The sequence below is a fragment of the Carassius gibelio genome, chromosome B25 (genome assembly GCF_023724105.1).
Source record: "Carassius gibelio isolate Cgi1373 ecotype wild population from Czech Republic chromosome B25, carGib1.2-hapl.c, whole genome shotgun sequence".
Lineage (NCBI taxonomy): Eukaryota > Metazoa > Chordata > Actinopteri > Cypriniformes > Cyprinidae > Carassius > Carassius gibelio.
Window position 1 is genome coordinate 5,593,003 of NC_068420.1, and position 22,974 is coordinate 5,615,976.

General features: G+C 32.8%; 1 protein-coding gene across 3 annotated transcripts in view; it reads left to right on the forward strand.

The window, feature by feature from the left end:
• Window positions 1-22,974, forward strand: part of LOC128014501 (synaptotagmin-7) — a 122,519-nt gene that overhangs the window by 82,871 nt on the left and 16,674 nt on the right. Inside the window, exon 2 of one of the 3 annotated variants that reach the window (XM_052598121.1) lies at window positions 3,149-3,265. The exons of the other annotated variants lie outside the window; for them this stretch is intronic. Coding sequence (XP_052454081.1) covers window positions 3,149-3,265 — 117 coding nt within the window. The remainder of the gene's footprint in view (window positions 1-3,148; window positions 3,266-22,974) is intronic. 3 annotated transcript variants of the gene reach the window in all.

Genomic DNA, 22,974 nt, shown 5'->3' on the forward strand with positions numbered 1-22,974 from the left:
GTTCTTTGGATAATAAAGTACTATAACAGTAGTCAAAGTTCTTCTTTAAGTTCAGAAGAATTATAATGGACAATTTTTTTTATATTCAAAATATAAAGTTAAATTCTTTTTGGAATAGAGTAGTCCTTGAGGTTTGCATACTGTGTATTTTAGCAAAACCAGTAAATAATTTCATGCATACAGAGAATTCACAATCTGTGAACACTATGCATACTGCAAAAATAGTATGGAAGTATGCCATTTCCAAAACATCCTTGTTCCATTTATGCTAGGAAGACTAAATATTTCATCTCCGCTGGTTAAAGGGGGATGTCATTGACACACATACATGGCCTTGGGTCTGACATAGAGACAGAGAAAAGCAGAACAAAAAAGGGAGGATGAAGAAAGAAAGAGAGAGGAAGGGGGAGGTGGGGTGTAATTAAGGGTTGTTGGTGTGTTATCAGTGGTCCTGTGAACATCCCCGAACATTTGCCCGTCCAGCTCTCACCGGAAAAGTGCCTCTTTTAATTGCTTTGACAATAATGATTGCTGTCGGTTGCACGCATGAGTGTGTGTCGTACGTGTGCAAGTGTGTGGTCGCACCAGCCAGGAGCTATTTTTGCAGCCATTAAATTCTGAAAGGTAAAAATAACCAGAGTGTGCCAAAATGGTGGGAAGCCCCAGAGAATATGAAGGAACGGATGGATTTACAACAAGATAGAGAAGAAAAATGGAAGATGGGGAAGTGGAGGGGAGGGATAAAGAGTATTAAAACCACTTTAGATGGGAGGAGAAAGAAAGGAAGTGAAGAACAAGAGATCACAATAACATATGACAAGGTTAGGACTTGCTCAGCTGAAAATGAATAAACTGGCATTGTTCACTCACCCTCATGTCGTTCCAAACCTGTACGCTGTTCATTTTTTGTGGTAAATGAAGGGAGATGTTTTGAAAAATGCATACTATGGGGATCTTGCCTGAACATATTTTCATGAATAAAATATTCATTCTTAGAATTAACTTAAGAAATGAAAACAAAATAATACAGTGAAGTATATAGAATATTGTTACAATATGCAGTTGGCAAACCTAAGAATGTAAACTGTTCCTTTAAGTTCAAATGGTGGCTTTCAAAAGCTGTTTAAGAGGAGTTTAATAGCAGGATAGAAAGAGGCTGAGGCTCAGAGATGAGGGGGATTTGTAAGGAGAGAGAAAAATGGAGAATGTAAGAAAGAGAAGAGAAGAAAGAGGCTGAGCAGTGACCCAGAATACAGCAGCTCTGTGCTGACACCTCACACACACACACACACACACACACACACACACGCACACACACACGGCACTCTCAAATAGAAACAATTAGTCCAGATCTCTCTAACGGTTCTCAATTAAGACTGAAGAGAGGGAGAGAGGGATGAAAAGACACGTGAAAGAGGGAGAGAGTGAGACTGGTGCAGAGAGAAGATCCAGACAATGTGTTGAGAGAAGAGGACAGTAAATCAATGTGTGTGTGTCAGAGAATGTGAGTTTGAGTGTTTGCAGGCCTGTTCACACCGAGAGCTGCTCTAAACACAACGGGAACGACTAGAGAACTATTCACACGGAGCGCGACATAAAAGGACGTCTGGTTTGAATTTACATACCTAAACAAATGACAACCTAACATTAAAAATAAAAACAAATCTGACATAAAATATTGATTTTGTTTAAATGCAAAACTGCAATACCAATTTAGCTTGGTTTAACATAAAATACAACCCATCTGACAAAGATTTTACTTCTTTAAGCAGAACATTCGTTTGGTCTGAAAATAACATCTTTAGCCATGCAAAACACAACTTACAATCTCTAATTTTACCATAAAAGAAGAAAAAGATCTTTTATAGTTCGTTCCTGGTGCTAACGGGCCTTAATTGTTGAGATCAACAGGTCTCATCGGATCAACTGGTGCGTTTACGTGACACTGTTTTCAACTAAATAAATGTAAATTAATGTATTTTGGCCATTCATTTACACGACGACGGCATTTTGGTGGCTTGGTAATTATACTGTTATCATCTCAGTGTAAAACGCAACTTTAGTGTCATTTTCTACAGTAAAACAATGGTCCGGGAACAACTGATTAGTCAATGCGACCTCTGCATGTGCAACCTTTTTGTACAAAATACAAAAATCAGACACCGCCTCTCACATACACATACAAACCGAAGTATACTTTGGCCTTAAGTTTGCATATGCAGACAATCGTGCGTGAAATCTGCATATTCACGAAGAAGTCATGGCTTACCAATACATTGTATGCTAAAATCGCAGTTATAAAGATAACACAAATGGTTGATATAATTGGAATTACTTTCAGAACGATTTTTTTTTCCAGTTTATGAATGGTAAAAACATTGACAACCAATCAGAATCCACCTGACATTAAAGAAAATGTATTGCAACAGATGACAAATCTGCAGCATACTTATGATAAACTGAACATTATTAGTGTAAATGCCATTATACTTATCATTGTACTTATCCTTATAGGAGTCATTCTTAGTGTGAACAGGCCTTAGAAAGGGATAGTTCACCCAAAAATTTTGATTCTGTAATCATTTTGTCACTCTCTAATTCCAAACATAGATATGTATACGTAGATGCCTCATCGACTGTTTATATGGGCCGCTAAACGCAAGCCATCCGATATATTGGATGGGTCAACTTAACGCCATTCACCATAATAATCAATGAATATACAAAAATTGTCTCAATCCTGCATATAATAACTATTAAAATTTATGGTGAATGACATCAAGTTGAATGTTGAATGTTGACTCGTTTACGTACTTGAAACGGTCTAATGAGACATCTATGGTTCCAAACCTGTAGGACTTACTTTCTTCTGTTGAACACAAAAGTTATTTTGAATAATTGCATGCATTCCCTGAGGATCTTGGGTCTTTAGAAAGCGTTAGCATGAAAAAAGTGCATATTTGTAAATCAGCTGCTGTAAAACAGTACATGTGCAGTGCGGTCTGAGGAATGAGGCTGATATCCCAAACTCAACACTAATAATATCTGCTGCCTACTAACGGTTTCTCCTTCTTGTGTTTCCTCCTGCCTCAACTCTCACTTTCTACACTTTACTGCTCTCTCTTTGTGTGTCATTCTTTTGGTGAAGGGAAGGAAAAATGGTGGTTCTCTCTCTTGCGATTGGATTGGCCGAGCAGGATGACTTTGCCAATCTGCCAGACCTACAGGAAGTACCGACCAGTCAAGAAACCCCTCCTGACAAGAGGTATCTGTCAGAGTGTGTGCATGTGTGTGTGCGTTGAGAGATGTATTATATGTTTGACCAACCCACTGCAAGCGGTTAAGCACCCACCAGAGAGCACGGCATTGTGGGTAATACCCATCATAGCGTGGATTTGCCAAAGGCTCAGGGGCAGCAGATACAGACACAGCGGTGCGTTTTATTCTAACTTGCTCTCTCTTTCAAGTCGTAATGAGAGCCAGTAGTTTCTCTAAAGCTCTTTTCCAAAAGCGCTAGTGAGCCGTCTAGCTATCGACTGCCAACATGGACAGCCAAATCTTATAAGAGAGTTATTTGTAGTGCACTTCATAGGCAGCAGCTCTGCATGGCAGGTGAAACTCACAAAAGAGCTCTACTCATGAGAACTGACTCTTAATTGACTGCAGGAAAGTTTATAATTAGCATACTGGTAAACTAATGATGTGCTACGCTAATAAACATTGGAGACACAAAGCATGCAATTTTGAGTCAAATTTATTTCAGTATTGATCTAATAAGGATTCATACAAAATTCTAGAAAATGGCGCACAAGAAGTAAAAAAAAAAAAACCGTTTGATGTTAGCATGTTAATAAATGGCCATTATGAGAACTACAAGCCTAAAGCCTTAAAAGTATGTTGCACAAACAAATTTTTATTTGACAACTATTTTATTGATTCTTTTGTTATTTTGTTTGATGAAAGCATGCTACTATAAGCTAACAGCACAATACTCAGCATAAAAATACATAGTACAGACACATTCTAGGTAAAAATGTTAATTAATTTCAATGATTATCAATCTACAGGAAAAATTATACTTTCGATGGATTTTATCATAGCAAGGTTAGCATGAATACATTGTGATACTCTGATAAGCCTTAAAAGCCTTATATACATACAAAAATTGATACTCATGAGAACTACAGGAGAAACAGCAATTTCAATCGACTGAAGAAGCATGACATTAGCATGCTGTTGTGTTAACATTGCGATACTCTAGGAAGCCTTAAAAATATGTTTCACATAGAAATGAGTAAAACAGCTGATCTTTTTAGTTGAATTGAACTATCTCATTTATTCATTTCAGTATCGATGTGAAACAACTTTGATTCTCTAAGTGTTTGATGATAAAATGCTACTAAGCTAACAATGCAATACTCAAATTAGCATAAAAATACATAGTACAGCTAACTTTCACACTTTAGAAAGTTTAAAAAAAAGTAGGAAGTTGCGGTTCAGGGTCAGCGATAACTTTATCTTATCTAATTTCCAAAATATTTGAAATAATTTCAGTTTATTTTATTTATTTATAGGTTTTTCTTTATTTTAATAGCAACATGTGGCAACATTGCATCAAAAAAGGTGCAAATATCTATAGATTTTATTTATACTATGTTAAAATAGAAGGATTTGTTGCTATTTATAATACTTATTTCAAATAGTGGCAATTATCTGCACCTCAGTATTGTAGTACATTATAAAACTGTATGCAATAATAACTTATTAAGTGTAAATTTAATGGATGCCACCTTATTGGGACAATAAAGCACTCCCTACACCTACCCTTAACTTTTTGATAATTTACTTAATTTTCATTGAAAGTAAATGCTTTTCTGATGTGATCTGAAATTTGATAAAGGACAAAATATTTTGACAAAAGGCAGATTCGTACCCAGGTCGATCACATCAATATAATATGACACACGTTTTACCTTCAGGAGCTGACAGTCGGAAATTGTCTTTTGTAATCTTGACTATCCAAAAATAACACATTTAGTGGGCAATATGTATGTTTGCATGTATAATAAACAACTGTTCAAATTATCCACCCCATAAGTATAGTATTAATGAACTTTGATGCAATAAATAGGCTATGATTTAAAAATGAGCATCCCTCCAAAAACATCTACATTTCTGTCTCTTTTCAAGTGTTAGAGAATATAATTAGTTGTATTTATAGGGGTTATTATATAGAAACCTCACTAATTTTCAAAGCCTGTCTACGGCCATGCTCATAAGATGTACAGGAGAAATTACATTTTCAGTCGATTTTATTATAGGATGACGTTAACATGTTGTTGTGTTTACATTACTAAACTCTAATAAGCCTTAAAATATGTTTCTCATACAAATTTGTAAAATAGTTCAATCTAAAACAGACTATTTCATCAATTATTTTCAGTATCGACGCAAAAACAGCTCGGTTTAAAAGAGTACTAAAATTGATTGTGGAAGAGTTATCATGATAGCGTGCTGCTAAGCTAACAACGCAATACTCAAATTAACATAAGAATATATATACGGACAAGTTCTTAATAAAATAGCTAATTTTTTACTATTTATATTCCAATAGTTTGATGTTAACATGTGACTAAATAGTAATAATCAGGAGAACTATATTAGAAACGGCACTTTCAGTTGATTTTATTATAACATGACGTTAGCTTGTTGTCGTTTTACTTTTTATTGCGATACTCTAATATGCCTTCAAATTGTTGCCTCATAGAAATTAGTAAAATAGTCTGTTTTTATTGCATCAAATCGTATTTTTTGATGCATATTTTAGTATTGATGCAAAATACTCAATTTACTACAACAAAGTTTGATGATAACATGCTAACGGCATAATACTCAAATTAGCATAACGATACAAAGTACAGTTCGGGTTTTGTCTACATTTGTATAGTTTTTACTGTTTGTATTCAATAATTTCAACACGTAATTAAATATAGTTGCCATCCACCATCTTAAAGTATCTTTCTTCGTGAAGGAACCAATTCTGCTTTAGATTTGTGTCTGAACAAGGTTTCTTGCGGCGGTGTTATTTTCCACCTACCTTGTGGAACAGGGACGCGCCGGATGAATGCTGTCTAAGTAGGCGTCTCGCTAGGTTTTGGAAGAGCGCTTCAGAATGGCTGATACTAAGTAAATGAACAAGCTGTACATTCTGCTGTATGTCACTAATACGTGCTGAGCTCATTAATCATGCTAATGAGCCTCACCTGAGGCTAACGGCTGTTTGAACACCATTGGTTGCTGTGTGGGCCAGAGTCTTGCTTTGTTTATTTCTGGTTTTGACATTTTTATCCCTATTTGTTCTTCTTTCATCCTCTGATTTTAGCTTCAGATCCTTTTATCTCTGCTCTCCTCGAACACGTCTCTCAAGTTCACTGTTTTTCTCTTTTCTTTAATACTGTATATTTGTGCTCTCTCACTAGGTGTCTCGTTAGTTATACTTTTCCCGCTCTGATGTATGTTTCTGAATGGAAACAAACTGTGCATTATGAACCGATAAATATTTTTAAATAGATTGCTGCATTGTCATATGACCTCACTGAATTTAATAAATTATTATTAACATAAATATGAACAGTATATAGACAAATTGTTTTTAATTTTTTTACTTTAAATTTACTTTAAAAATGTTAACTATATATATATATATATATATATATATATATATATATCATTGTATTTAAAAAATAGAAATAGAAATTAACAAACATTAAATATATTAACATTAAACATAAGTGCATTTAATATAGTATGAGTATGTTTAAATATATTATGTATGTAAATATTTCATTTTCGTTATATATAATCTTTATTTCTATATACTATAATTATTATAATTAATATGTTATATATTAAATATGTATTGTATCTTTATTTCTATATATTATAAATATGTATTAGAATATTTTAAAACATAAATTACATATAATGTAAATAAAACAAAATATTACAAAATAAATTAAAATAAGGCTATTGAGCTATGAAACTGGATCATTCAATATGAATATTCAGTAACAATTTTAACATTTTGTCCCAAATTATGATTAAAATTAAGCTCAAATTTGTCAGTTTAAGGAATTTTTAAGCAACTTTTGATTCTCTATTTTTTTATTTAACAGAATTTAAAAATGTAAAGCTAAAGTTTTGTTTTTGGACAAAGTTTGATTAAAAAATAAATTGAATAAAAAACTATGTATTATTTTTTTATATTTTATTAATAATTAAAAAAATAAGTATGTAATTCTGTATAAAAATATACATCTAAATTGTTATTTTTAAAATCAGATACATTTTTAATTCAATGTAGTTTTTTTAAAAGGATTTAAAAAAGGGTTGATGTTGATGTGGCTTCTGAATCTTTTCTCTGTGAATGAATGATTAAGCACAATGCATTGTGGGATATCTTATACTTCAAATTTTCTCCTGCACTTCTTAAGAGAAAATGGGTATGCATTCAGAAAATGATCATCATATCTCAGTTTGCATATAACAGAAATAGTTTCATGGTATTTTTAGTGTATTAGAAATAGTGTATTGTAGTTTGAACATGACCAGTATGAACCAGTTTGTTTTCGTGTGTGTGTGCACATTTGGTGAATTGCTCTGCAAGGGTTTTATATTATTTCGATTCATGCCTGTCACTTACGTAAACATTCATTTATTAAAAAGCATTGCTCTCCAGATAACACACAGCACACACCTCTCCAGGGAACCCCTCTCTGGCTAACCAGCGATCATCGTACAGTGTTTTTGCGCTGGATAATGGCAGTGAGTCACAGGCTGAATTAGTTTTTGATCATTTAGAGGGCCGACAAGTGATTGCAGCTAAATTAGAGAAAGCAGTTGTGAGTGTCTCTCTCTGTATGGCATTATCGGTGTGATTTAGTGTGTCTGGTGGCGTGCCAGTGAGTGGAAGGAACTAACGCCGCAGTCGAGGCTAATTTACAGGCCTCTGACTGAAGTGGCGTAAGTCTCCTGAGATCGGTGCTGACACACACTCGGATGCCTCTTTAAATGGCAAGAAAAACATTAGTGGTTGCTCTGATCACCATTAATATTATACAGACTGATGCAGGACTTCATTATGATGGAAACACCTGTAGTTCCTCTGCTGCTAGCGCCTCCTCTGGTGAAGCCAAGTATTGCTGCTCTCAACTTAAAATACAATACATAGTACATAGTACTGAGTACTGCGGATATCTACATGTGTGTGTGTGTGTGTGTGTGTGTGTGTATATTAGTGCTTTAAAATGATCAGTCGCGAATAATCGCAGTCAAAATTAAAGTTTTTGTTTACATAATATATGTGTGTGTACGGTTTAAATTTATTATGTATATATAAATACACACACGTGCATATTTAAGAAAAATATGTAAAGGTTATACATTTAAAAATATTTATTAATAAAACCAATTATAGGGATATAAATATATACATAGAAATACATGGAAATATTTTCAAAATACTCTATATACTTTATAATGTGTGTGTTCTTATATATACATAATAAATATACACAGTTTACACACATAAATGTTTGTGTGTGTTTGTTAAATAAAATATATGTATTATCAGTTATTTAAATAGTTTAATATATATTTATGTATGTGTGTGTGTGTGTGTGTGTGTGTGTATATATATATATATATATATATATATATATTAAATATGTATATTAAATATTTATATTTTAAATATGTATTTCAATATATATTAACATTTATAATACTATATTACAATATTACAATAAAACACATATTTGTATATATATATTTAAAATATAAATTATTTTAATTCATGCTATTATTAAGAATGATTAATCATATAAGTTTTATTTATTGTTAATTATTAAATTAATTATATATGTTAATATATAACTTGATGTTTTTTGACATGCACCTTAATACATTGTATCATATTATATCTAAAAATTATTGTTTGTACATTTCAGCTTATATATACAGTAAATGCACACATGTATGTGTGTGTGTGTGTGTGTGTGTGTGTGTGTGTATCACAATGGAATATTCTTTAAATACACACAAAATACTTACAAGTTAATATTTAATAAATACATCTCTGTTTTTATTCAAGTATGTAAATTAATTTGTTTTTATTTAGTATTTGTTGTGTTAGTTAGTTATATTTATTGTTTAGTAAATTTAAGGTTAATGCTCATACCCTTAATGATGTAATCATTGTTTATGTGCTTGACGAATAATACTTTACTTTATAATGTTCACCGCAGCAGCTGTGTTTTGATGATTTCTCGTAGTGTAGCTACAGTAAGAGTAGCTTTAATGGCAGCGTAACCAGTGGTTCATATAAAGCTGCTTCCAGCACCGCTGTACACTTCAATACATTTGGTGAACTTTCTCTTGACTCCTTCAGTATTTCTCAGACGTTCTGGGTGGCTTCGACTCAAACACGTTTTTTCTCTCGTTCCCTGGTTAATTAGGGCTGGAGTAAAACTCAGCACTCGCCAAACACACACACACTCACACACACACACACACACACACATGCAATTAGCTCAGCCAGGAAGAGCTAGCAGACTAATAAGGAGAAGACACAGAGTGAAAGAGAGAGAGAGAGTGTCTGAATGGCCAAGCTTTCAAGCTGTTGGCACGTTCTTCTGGCCCATTTGCGGCTGCTCTGGAGGCTTGTGATTACCCAGAATGCCCAGTGAATGAGAATCAAACAGGAAGCTCTCGGCACTGGAGTAGCAACATAGCTGCGCTCAAATATTAAAACAGCGGCAGATATAATGTGGAAAGCAAATGATCTTGGAGACAGAGATAATGTATTCACACACACACACACACACACACACACACACACACACACGCAGGCTTTGAAGTGTGATCTGATGCTTGTATCTGTATGAAGTGCTTGAATCAGCGTGAGCCAGATCACAGCAGCTGGATCTGATGCACGGGTCATCACTTACTCCAGCATCAAAACAACACAAGTCAAATATTAATAGGGCTGTAAACTGAGTGTATTATTTACTAAATTAATTGAAAAAAATATTTAAATATATTATTTAAAAATCAAATAATTATAAGAAATATGTTTTTAATTTCTTACTTGGAAGAGTATCTATTAAAAGTTTATTTATTTGCTACAAATGATATATTTTGGTGGCTTTCAAAGGGAATAAATGCTGTTTATTAAAAATTGTAAAAACTGTTAATTGCTTACATTATTTTCATGGAAGTTATAGGTGAAACAAAAACTAATGGCTGGTTTCCTGAACATAAAATATAATATATTTTTCTAAATATTATTATTATTATTTTTTATCCATCTATGAAATTAGTTTTTTGCATAAAGAGAATGAAGCAAATTTTTAAGACTTTATTTTCATGACAAATTAAAGGTGAAGTAAAATTAAATATTGTATTTTTTTTTACTTTTTTAAATGACCCTAATTACAACATTCTTTATATATATATATATATATACTTTTCTTTACATAAAAAATGAATCATTTTAAAGTTTAAAATTATTTATATATATAAATTTATATATATAATTTTTTTTCTTTTATGACAATTAAAGGTGAAGTGAAAACTAATAATAGGTTTCCTTTATTTATTTGTTTGTTTGTTTAAATGACTTTATGAATCTATAATTACTTATGTACACATTCATTATGTATTCAACATGTTATCTTTACTTACTCATTTAAATGAACTGAAATTAAATTCAGTACAACAAATACTCCTTTAATAAATTAAATTTGCAAATAGCAATAAATAAATAATTTTAGTTAAAATAGCAGTGATTATTTTTTTATATTACAATATGCTATTAATAAGAAACATGCCTTATTATCTTAACAAAGAAATAAATAATGGTCTTATTTTCCTAAAGCACAATATGATTTCTTGTTGAGTTGAGTTGATGTTGGGCTGGAGTGTGACCCAGATGTGTTCCTGACAGGTTTCGTGTCATTCGCTCATATCACGTCACACAGCTTTTCTCTGCCGTCTCGCTGTTGATTCACGCGTGTGGCACCTTTCTAGCGAGGCTTTGCTGTGGATCAGGGCTGAAGCTCCCACTGCGATCATGCCATTTAGATTGAATGGATTTAAAAGCACACACACACACACACACACACACACACACGGAGTATAAATGCTGTGAGACTCTGGACTGTGTCGTGTCTGTTGTAAACCCAGCCCGAGGCTCTCAGACTCTTTATACTCCGTTCACATTGTGTGTTGTTCTACTGTACATACAGTACTGTGTGCGCTATATACTGCACTGTATGCTGCCTGCGGATGAAGTTTGCACATCATAGTCTATACTGTACATACCATTCAAAAGATTGGGGTCATTAAGATTTTGTTTCTTATGTTCTTTACTGTCACTTTTGATCAATTTCATTAAATCACTGAATCCTTGATGAATAAAAATATCAATTGCTTTTTAAAAAAAAGATCTTAGTGGAACTGTTATAGTTAACTAAAACGTGTTACTTAAAATAAAATAAGCATTAAGTGAAACAAAATAAAGTTACTCTTTATTCCAACAAGTTAATAAGGAAAGAATGTTCATTTTTATTTTGTTGAAAACTTAAATAAAAATTAATTTTAAAAAATGTAGACATTTTAAAAACTAAGAAAAAAAACAGCAAAATTAACACAAAATGCAAAAAAATTAAGCAAATATTAATAAAACTGTAATTGTGCTTCAGTGATACTTGTATATATATATATATATATATATATATATATACAGTGATACATAGTATATATTTTAAGTATATATATATATATTAGTGCTGTCAAATAATCAATCGCAATTAACCACATCCAAAATAAAAGTTTTTGTTTACATAATATATGTGTGTGTGCTGTCTGTATTTATAATGTATATATATAAATACACACACACACATGCATGTGTTTATTTAAGAAAAATATGTTAAGTTTATACATTTTATATACTTATATATAAAACCAACCATCGACATACATGGACATATTTTCTAAATACTGTATATACTGTATAATGTGTGTGTATTTATATATACATCAATATACACAGTATACAAAGCTGTACTGTATCTTTCAACACCCGCTGATGCTCATCCATGTTTATTTCACTCTAGAACTAAAGTGGAAGAGACTTCACACTGCCCTTTGAACTGAAGCACATTAAACAGCATTTATTGATCACGTTTTGTGGGAAAATGTGCAGGATTTGAAAGCTTATCAGAAGTGACAAAGCTCTTTGTGTTTACTGGATGAGTGAGACGCATGACAAATAATCAGTGGACCTAGTCTGAATACAGCTGATCCAAACTATATGATCGCTCCATCACTTCTATATTATGTATGTATGTTGCATACTGCAATGTCCACACACACACACACACACGGCTGTGCTGCGTGTTGTTCATGTTCTCTGTGGGTGTGATCTGGATTATAGTATCAGCAGGAATTAAAACCCCAGTGACAAAAGCTTGTTTCTTTATTGACTGTGTTCAGACTTACACACACACACACACACACACACACACACACTCAGCGTGTGGGCAGCTTGTGTTAGACACGTCTAGTGTTGAGCAGATAACGGGACGCTGTGGTTTGTTTATGTGAATACAAATATTGTTGCGGCCATGCATTTGCATAAAAATGCATATCATTTGAATGATTATATAATGAGGTTATTTATGCAACTCTGTGGAAACCCACACACAACAATCCTGAGTCTGAATGTGATTCACAGGCTTAGACTTCTACTGCAGCATATAGTCGATTTGTACAAAGGTTTTTCCCCCGGAGCTGCTTATAAAGTCAAAGCTTTTCAAGACTCTCTGTCCCTTAACGTTAGACACAACTCAAACTGCACAGAGACTCATTTAGAAAGACGGGCCAAACAAGGATAATTAATAAGACACAGCTGAACCTAATGATGAAATCAAATCAGTAACTATGATGACGCGACGCCAATCTAACAGAACTGTGACACACAGACACACAACATTAGGCTTTGTTGTAATGTATATAATAAAATATATAAAATAAAAGTAAAATCTATCATCTATAAAATAATATATATCAAATATATTAATAAAATAAATATATTCTGTGTGTGTGTGTGTGTGTGTTAATGATTGACAAACATCATTTTTTCCAATATATAGTAAAAGAACTATATAAAAAAATTATATATATAATTTCTATATTATATTTTAGTTTTATGTTGTTTTACATATTATACTTCATATATAATACGTAACAAATAATATTATTTGTTATGTATTATATAACAAATAATGTAACAAATTGTTTATTACATAACAAATAAAATTATGTAAATGCATATATATGCGTAAATGCATATATATATATATATATATATATATGCATTTACATAATTTTATTTGTCATAATAAAAGATTCATGTGAATAATATGTAAAAATTTTTTACTGATATGCAATGTATACAGAATAATACAATATATTAAATTTTATTCATTTAAATAATAAATGAATAAAAGTAATGAGATTAAAAACTATGAAATTAATAAATTAATAAAAAAATAGACAGTTCAGTATTTTTTCCGGGAAATTTTATTGTATTTTATTTTATTATATTTCCTGTGTGTTTTGCGCAAGTTTACCTCCAGAAGCCGTCTGGAGCATCAGCGTGATGAACTAGCAGTGGGACTCGAGCAGAAACCGCTACTAGTGACAAACAGCTGTCGAGACGAGCCCCCGCGCCCCGGACAAACTCCTGCAGAATAATGGAGCTGTCCGAGCGTGTGTGTGTGTGTGTGTGTGTGTGTGTGTGTGTGTGTGTGGAGCTTCCAGCGCTCCACTCGAGTAGATCATCTTCTGTAATTAGCTGTAGATAATGAGAGAGGGTGCAGTGTGTGTTTAAAAGCAGGTGAACGAGTGGCTGAAGTGAAGGGAACAGAACAATCTGCAGGATTTAACAGACTGACTTCACACGTCTCTGGATGGGAGAGTTCCCCTGATGACTTCTCACTGTTTGTTAATGTTAAGGTGTTGTGAGGGGCTTCTAGAGTGGTCCACGTCTTTAGATGTGCCTTGCGTCCCTCATTCAGAGGGATTTTATCAGTCACGCCTGGAGCACAAAGTGTAACGTGCTGAAGTTTAATACGTGCTGTTATGGGTTTGTTCACATCGCTAACCCTCGATGAGTAATATTAGTGATGCATAACTATCAGTGGCTCACAGAGAAGATGTTTTGAGATTGTGCTTCATTTCTTTTTAGTCTCTTTAACTCGAGCTGGAATCTGTGCAGTGTGTATACAGTATTAATTTGCATTATTCATTCACTTGTGTTTTAAGATAATTACTTTATTAAACAATATTAAATTATATTTTTATATTATAGAGAGAGAGAGAGAGAGAGGGATCACATTAATTTATAAGTACTATATTTAACAATATTACAATTTTATATTTTTTGATATAATTATTATATTTATGAAAGCAAGCTAATAAACTAGCAATTTAAGATTTTTGCATGTTTGCATTGCATCTCTAATTTAGAAGTTTTTTTTACATTTATGTTTTAATGTAGTTAAATTTTAAATTGTTTTAATATACTTATAATATACATATTACTATGTTTTACAATATTACAATTTGTTTTATGTAGTAACTATATTAAAAACACAAATCAATAAATAGGTTTGCATGAGATGAGCAGTTTCATAATTTTTTTTGTATATGTATGCATCTTTAATATTAAGGTAATAATGCTCAATATTTGTATTTTTAAAAAGTGGTTTAATATTACATTATAGAACAAAATACTGTATTTAACGATATTATCATTTAATATTGTTTAATATACTAAATATTTAAACAACAAAAGTAAAGAGATGAACAGTTACACATACAAACACATATATATGTTTATATGTATACGTAATTTTTCCATTTGTTTGCCACGTCTCTAATTTTAAAGTACTTTTATGTTGTTTAAAATTAATTATTTTTTTTATATAATATATTAATTTTATTATATATAATATTATTCCATTTAGTATGCAATGTTTAGAATTTTATATATAAAATTTTACAAAAAGTAAACTATTATGCAGGTACAGAAAGCAATGAATTGTGTAAAAATATTATTATTATTATTAATAATACACTGAAGGGGAAAAAGAGCAGCTTGGACAATCTGCTAAACATCTGCTTTTGTTTTCTACAGTAGATGGAAAGGTTTTGTAACTACATGATTTTATTGTTTGCTGAACGATTCCTTCCAGGACTCTGAAGGCAAACCTGCTGTGTCTTGCCCAGGAGCATCAGATTTTAATTGAGCTGTTCTGCTGTGCTCCAGCACATATTAGATCAGTGTGTGTGTGTGTGTTTATAGTGTGTGTGTGTGTGTGTGTGTGTGTGTGTGAAGAGCTGCTGTCCAAGAAATTAAAACGCACTTTGAATGAAGTGAATGAGTGAACAGCAGAGTGTGTGTGTGTGTGTGTGTGTGTGTGTTGTACTGGACAGGCTTTGACTCTCGTCTGGAAAGGCCCGTTGCATCTCACACATGCGTGAAGTAATTGAGTTATTGTGGTGGCTCTCATGCCGCTGTGCATTGTGGGTTGGTTATGTAATCATCTCCAGTACGCTGTGTGATGGGTGTGATTGTGTGTTTCTAACGGGAATCTGTATAGAGAGGAGGCAGCTCTCTCTCCAGCCTGGACGCCTGGAGGTGTGTGCGTGGCTTCCCGGGGCAGGTAAACACAGGATAGTATAACAGGTCACGCCTCTGAATGTGTGTGTGTGTGTGTGTGTCAGCGAGGCGCTCACCTGTACCTGTCATATATCCTTCTCCTCGTCTGCTGTTTGTGCACTATGGTCTCCTGTTTGCTGCCCTCCATCCCTCACACACACACTCTCACACACACACACTCTCACAGTCCCTCGGTTGCTATGCCAACAGCCCACTTTTGAGGCGAGAGCGCTTGGAAAAGCATATTCCAGATGTCGGGGGGGAATCTGGGCCCTGTGCTCCCCCTACTGGCCGATACACACACCTGCAGACTGCCGATACATGCATTAATAATCATATATGCATTCATCATGAATATATAACATCTACTCCATGTGTGTGCCTCAGCACCAGAGAAATCTTCTGTTCCTCTCTGTTTGGTTTCTCCTCGCAGTCTCGTCACGTTATGGACTGAACATACTGAAGTGCGCAGATGTAAACGGATAGCTCAGCGCTAATGCATCACAGCCTGTTTTACTTCTGTATAGTGATGCATTTTTGAGTGAATAGGATATTTATAAAAAAAAATTACAATTAATAAAACAGTAAGAGAAGCTGTACAACTATAGTTTCTTAATTTTTGTCATTTAATTATTTTTGAAAATATTATATAGAAGTATTTGATAATAGCTTAGTTAAACTGTATAAAAATTGATTATTTAAATCATTACTTGATTGTATTTTTTATTTTAATTGGATACTTTTAGCAACTAAAATAAACTATTTAAAATAGCAAATATGTGTATTTTATAAATATAAATTATTATTTTATACTCTTTTAATATCAATACACTTTATATGTATTGTTCATTTATTTAAATGTATATAAAATGATTTAATTAAATTTAAGTATTCATTAGTATTCAGTCATTTCTATTTAATTTCTTTATAATAAATGTTATAAATATACATCATTATTGTAAAATAAATATACTAATATTCAGTTATTTTTAATTTATTTACAATAAATTAATCACTTAATACAAATGTAAATATTGTAAATAAAATTACAAATAAAAATGCATATTTAAATTAAATATTATTTGATTTTCCCAGCTTAAACTTATTGGCTCATTGCTTTTATAAAATGACAACAGTTTAATTTGTATAAATTTTAATTAATTGATTAATTCATTTATATTTAATTATTTTAATTAAATTAAATATGATTTTATTTTAGCAGCTAAAATTAACTTATTGGCTCATTGCTTTTATAAAATGGAAGCAGTTTAATTTGTATAAATATTAATTGATTTTCAATTATTTTAAATAAAATTACAAATGTAAACATTTTTTTAATAAATTTTTTTCAGCAACTAAAATAAACATATTGGCCTATTGCCTTTATAAAATGGCAACATTATATAAGACAAAAGTGTTCAGTGCCTTTAAATGACTTATTTTATATTATCCATTAGATCATTCAATTATAGACTCATTAATATTAATGTCATATGTGCTCTTCTGTTTTACATCTACTTCACAAGTGGATCAGATCTGAGAGCCAGATTGATGCATTTAATAAACAGATTTGAGTCCTGTACTGTTAAAAGAGTTATGAAGATGATATTTATTGTGGCATGGAGGATGACAGCTAAAGTTAAACAGGTTACTGAGCCAAACTTTAGAAGAACCTGCAGCGAGTCACACGTCTACAGTGAATGAATAATTCAGGCCTCAGAGAAGCGTCGACATGTCCTTTATCTGCCCTCCATCGATAGCCAAGGACATGAAAACAGAGACAGACGGAGAGATACAGAAAGAGAGAGTTCTTCCTCTTTTCTCTGTCCTCATTTCACCTGTTCTCACTCACTGCGGAGGGAATTATCATGACATATCATTTTTAGCTTTTCTAACTACTGATTTGTTATCATTTGCATTGTATTATGCATCAATGTTAGTTATTGAATGCATAGTTGTTTCTGCGTCTATAAAGGCTGAAAACACCCATCATGCACCACCCACTCAAGTTCTGCTCCTTCTTTATTAGTATTTGCATGCAGGAAGAAAAACCCCTTAATTTTGCCGACTCCAAACCTTTTTTTCTTCAAGAAGTTTGTTTATTGATTTCGACCAGTTGTCTGTAATCAAAAGTTCGAGACTTTTTAAATCAGAAGTCATTTAGGCCACTTGTCATGTGTAAATCTTCAATACAGTGATAAATCATGACAGTTTTAATGTTTTGTGGATGTTCGTCCGATACTGAGTCTGACACTCTTCGCTTTGTTACTTGCAAATTCGATTTATTTTTAATATCAGTTCGGGTGCTTTGCATTCAAACGTTTATAGTAATTTGTATGTTTATGATGTTTAAATATTAATGTCGATAAATAAAGATAGTACTATGTTTTAGTGACACTTTTCCCAAACTGAAAGCTCTAGCAGACAACTGTTGCTATGCTTACCTCCAGAAGCTGTTATAGTCAAACTTTTACTACAGCGTCATTTGAAACAGCGATTGAAATGTTTCTTTTGAGAAATGCTGAATTTATGCATTTACTTTTCAAGAGTCTCCAGAGGAATAGTTCACCCAAAAAATGAAAAAGTGTCATCCATTGTGTTGATGAGTTTGTTTTTTCATCAGATTTGGAGAAATGTAGCATTGCATTACTTGCTCACCAATGGAAGTGAATGGGTGCCGTCAGAATGAGAGTCCAAACAGCTGATAAGAACATCACAATAATCCACTAGTAATCCATAGCAATCCAGTCCATCAGTTAATGTCTTGTGAAGTGAAAAACTGTGTGTTTGTGATAAACAAATCCATCAATTTTTTAAAATGTCATTTCTGGGCAAAATACAAGTCAATAATCCATAAAAACCTCCTGAAAAAATCCATCCGCTGTTGTCCTCTCACATCAAAACATGTTTGTTTAGAACTGTTTTGTCTTGTAATTGGTATTTGATTTGTGCATATTTCGCTCCTGATTCAGACTGGATGACTTTTTCACTACAGGAAGCTTTATTATGGATTATGGACTCATATTTTAGCTTGGAGTAACAGTTTAAAGTTAAGATGTCTCAGTGATGGATTTGTTTATCTCAAACATACAACTTTTCACTTCACAAGACATTGACTGATGGATTATTGAGATGTTTTTATCAGCTGTTTGGACTCTCATTCTGACGGCACCCATTCACATCCATTAGTGAGCAAGTGATGTAATACTACATTTCTCCAAATCTGATTGAGAAACTAACTCATCTACATCTTGGATGACATGGGGTATAGAAAATTTTCAGCAATTTTTTTTTTATTTCTGGGTAAACAATTAATGAACTTTAATAGGGTTCAAACCTTAAATGAGCTTCAGATGCTAAACCTCACTCCTGCTTTCTCCATCTGTTCTCCATCCTTCACCGTTCACACCATCTTCATGGCAGCTGAATGTGTGTGGGTTTAATAAGATCGGACTAACTCATTAACGGATTCAGCCAATCAGTGCTGCATTCAGCTCACAATTAACCAATTACTGACCACGGTCATGAATATTTAATGCAGATCTGTTTCTGAAGACTCTCTCCCCTCCCAAGCTGACCTCGTGTCTGTCTGTCTGTCTGTCTGTCTGTCTCTTGTGCTCTGCCTGCTCAGTGTTTTTTGTCTCTGCTCTGGCTACGTCTGTGTGTCTTCAACAACACGGCCACAATGCTTCCGGCTTTAGAGGAAATTAACCAAGAACCAAGGATGTTTTCCTGAAACGGATGTGTTGACAGACAGACGCTTCGTGGTTTGTGCGTAAAGCTCCCGCTCCGTCCTCCCGGACCTCAGCCGCTCTCTTTAGACTGGTGGGGATACAGCTGGGAATATGATCTTTTAGTTATTTAGGCACAGTTCACTCAAAAATAAGACTTTTGTCCTCATCGACTCACCATCGTGTTCTGTTCTGTTGGACACGGAGTTATTTTGAAGAATGTCCAAACTGCTTTTTTTCTTCTGTGAAGCGAAAAGCTCCAAAAAGGACACAAAGCAAGCATTTTAAAGTGATCTGAATGAACACAGCTGTTAAGTGTTTGTTATGCAATTTAATTGAATAAAATTGTGCTTATCTGGCTGTATTCAAAATTACTTTCAGTGAAAATTGATTTAAATGTCATTATTCTAATTTATTTATTAATTTGTTGTCCACTTCTGGTTTAATGCAAAAAGTTTTTTTGAAGAGTGTATTTCATTGTTTTTATTATTAATAATAAATTTATTTTCATGGTGATTTAAATTTTTGTGTTTTGTATCGTTTTCTTTTTCATTGTTAACTTTTTAAGGTGCACGTCTGGCCGTATGCAAACAGATAATGAATTGCAAATAATTAAATTTTCATTATTTCATTTTATTTTATTCATGAAGCCCATCTGGCTGTAAAGCAAAATCATTTTCAATGAATATCAATTTAAATTGTTGTATTTTATTTTGGTGGTCCACTTCTGGCTTATGCAAAAAGAACCTTTTTATTTTATTTTATTTTGCACTTTTTGCTGTATGTGAAATTTGAGGAAATAGTCATTTAAAATTCAGTGCAATTTTTTTATGCCTGTCAATATGTAAAATGTAGTGATTTTTAAATTTCATTGTTTTTTTTGTTTTTTTTTTTGTGTTCCACATCTGTTTTTGTGAGAAAATAATAATATAATTATAATAATATAATAATAATAATTTATATATATATATATATATATATATATATATATATATATATATATATATATATATATATATTAATAATATAATAATATAAAATAATATTTAATATATAAATAAATAATATATATTTTATTATCCTTCTGGATCTAAGCATAATATTCTTAGTCAAAAGTGATTTAATTTTCATTATTTAATTTAATTTTATTATTATTTTATTCGCAAAATGTTTTAGAGGACAGTGAATTCGATTTCAGACTTTTTCCTCATAAAGCTAACTTTTGACTTCTGAAGGCTTTTAACATAGTGCATAGTTCATATGGATTACATTTTTGTGCTTTTTGGAGCTTGACAGCTGTGGTCCCCATCCGCTTTCATTGTATAGACCATTATGGAAAGGGAACATTTTTCAAACTATCTTCTTTTGCATGAAACATGGGCAGGCCGTTTACTGTTTTTAAGTGAACTATCCCATGGAGTCCAGAGTAAAGCATCACATTGGCTGTCCCTGCCAGTCTAAAGACCGTGCGTTCCTCCCGAATGCCTCTCTTCTCCCTCCTGCTCTCTGTGTTCGACTGTGTGTGCCATTTGCTGTGTTCCTTTACACTATTTGTTTACTCCTTCTCTCTCTTTTGTCTTTCCAGCGCTCATCTTCTCTCTTTGTCCTCAAAGCTTCACCTCTCTGGAAACCAAACGCTTCCTTCCTGGCCTCTTTGTCTTTCTTTTCCTGTAGAACTAATCTCTGTACGTGCTTTCGTTTAACTCTCCTTTCTTTCTCTCTTTCTGACTGACTGCTGGGTTTCTTGTCTCTCCAGGTGTCTCTCTCTCGCTCTCTCCCTCTCTCTCCTGCAGCTGTGCTGGTTTGGTTGACGTCTCTCTCATGGTTTTGTTTGACTCTCCAGTCATGCGAATAATCTTCTGCCTTTCCATCACAGAAAAAGCGTCTCTCTCTCTCTCTCTCTCTCTTCCACTTACGCTGTCTTTTGTCTCTCTTTCTCCCTCCAGCTGTTACAGTGTCTCAGTTTCGTCTGTATCCGTGTGCCGTCTTCGTGGCTTTTCTATGTTCATCCTGTAGTTGTTTTGTTGTCTCTCTCTCTTTCTCTCAGTCTTTCTGTTTGTGTCTGATCAGTTTCATTCAGATGTCAGCATTTGTCCTCTTCAGTTTCTCTGTCTATCTCTGCGCTTTTGTCCCTCGCTCTGGTTTAGTTTGGTCCTCTCAACTAGTTTAGTAGTGTAGTCAAACATTAAAGGGGTGTTTTAGGGGATGTTCAGGACAAATTATGCTTGATTGACAGCATTTGTGGAATGATATCACTTAAACTGACTTAATGTTATCTGCCTACAAACGTTTTTGATAAAAACATGAGCTTGCTTTCTACTTTTAAACATTTTGTTTTTATTTTATTTTATTTCATCTTGTTTTATTTATTTCCGAAATATGCGAATCAGAATATTTTTAGTCAATACACATTTAGTTTATTTATTTAGTCCAAAAATATTTTGTGTGGCAATAGACATTTTATTTTATTATTTTTAAACATACCGTCGAGCCAAAAAGAAAAAAGTATATACATATTTTTCTTTGACAATAGACTTTTATTTTATTTATTTTTTATATGTTTTTCCTTTAGTAATACACATTTTTATTTTGTTTTGTTTTATTCATTTTTTAAGTGGAGAGATGTTTTCTGTGGCTTTAAACCTTTATTTTTATTATTTTATTTTATTTTATTTTTAACTTTAAAGGAGCGATAAATCAGTTATATGTATAACTGTGGCAATATGCATTTTATTTCTATTTATTTTATTATTTAAATGGAGTAGTGAGTCAAAATTAATTTCTGTAGCATTAAATAGCTTATTTTTTATCAAAATTACTTTCTGTGGCAGTACACATTAATTGTATTTATTCCTTATGTAACAATAAACTTGATCTATAATGGAGTCACGAGTAATGAGATAATAATTTTCCGTGGTAATATCACAAATAGCTATCAATCATCTTCTCTTGTACTGAACCCGTAATATCCCTTTAAGTAGATTTGCAGGCTATCCGTCCCCATGCGACTCCGGACACCAATCCTTGGAAAACACAACGGACCGCACCATGACACGATGAACTGACAGCGTTCGATGCTTGCTGAGACGTTAATAACCCTGAATATTTGCCATTGTTTAGTGTCTTATGTTTTTTTTGTTGTTGTTTTTGGCTGTGCTATAGTGTTAACTGAAGTAACATTTTGTCCCACAATGCTTTTATGTTTTGTGACCAGAAAAGTTTGAACTATGTGATTTTTCTTTTCTAGTTCTCCGTCGTGGCTTTGTTTTATTGTGCTCAAGAAAACGCACTCTCATGCTTGTTATTAATTTGTCCTGTTCGTTTCTAAACTTTGTGACGAAGCCAGTCAGAATACCACAAGTCGGCGCTCACAGAGGTCAAAAGGTCGGCTGGGTTTGAAGGTTTGATTCTGTGGCAAAGAGAAAGAAACGCAGGGCAAGTCACACGTGACTG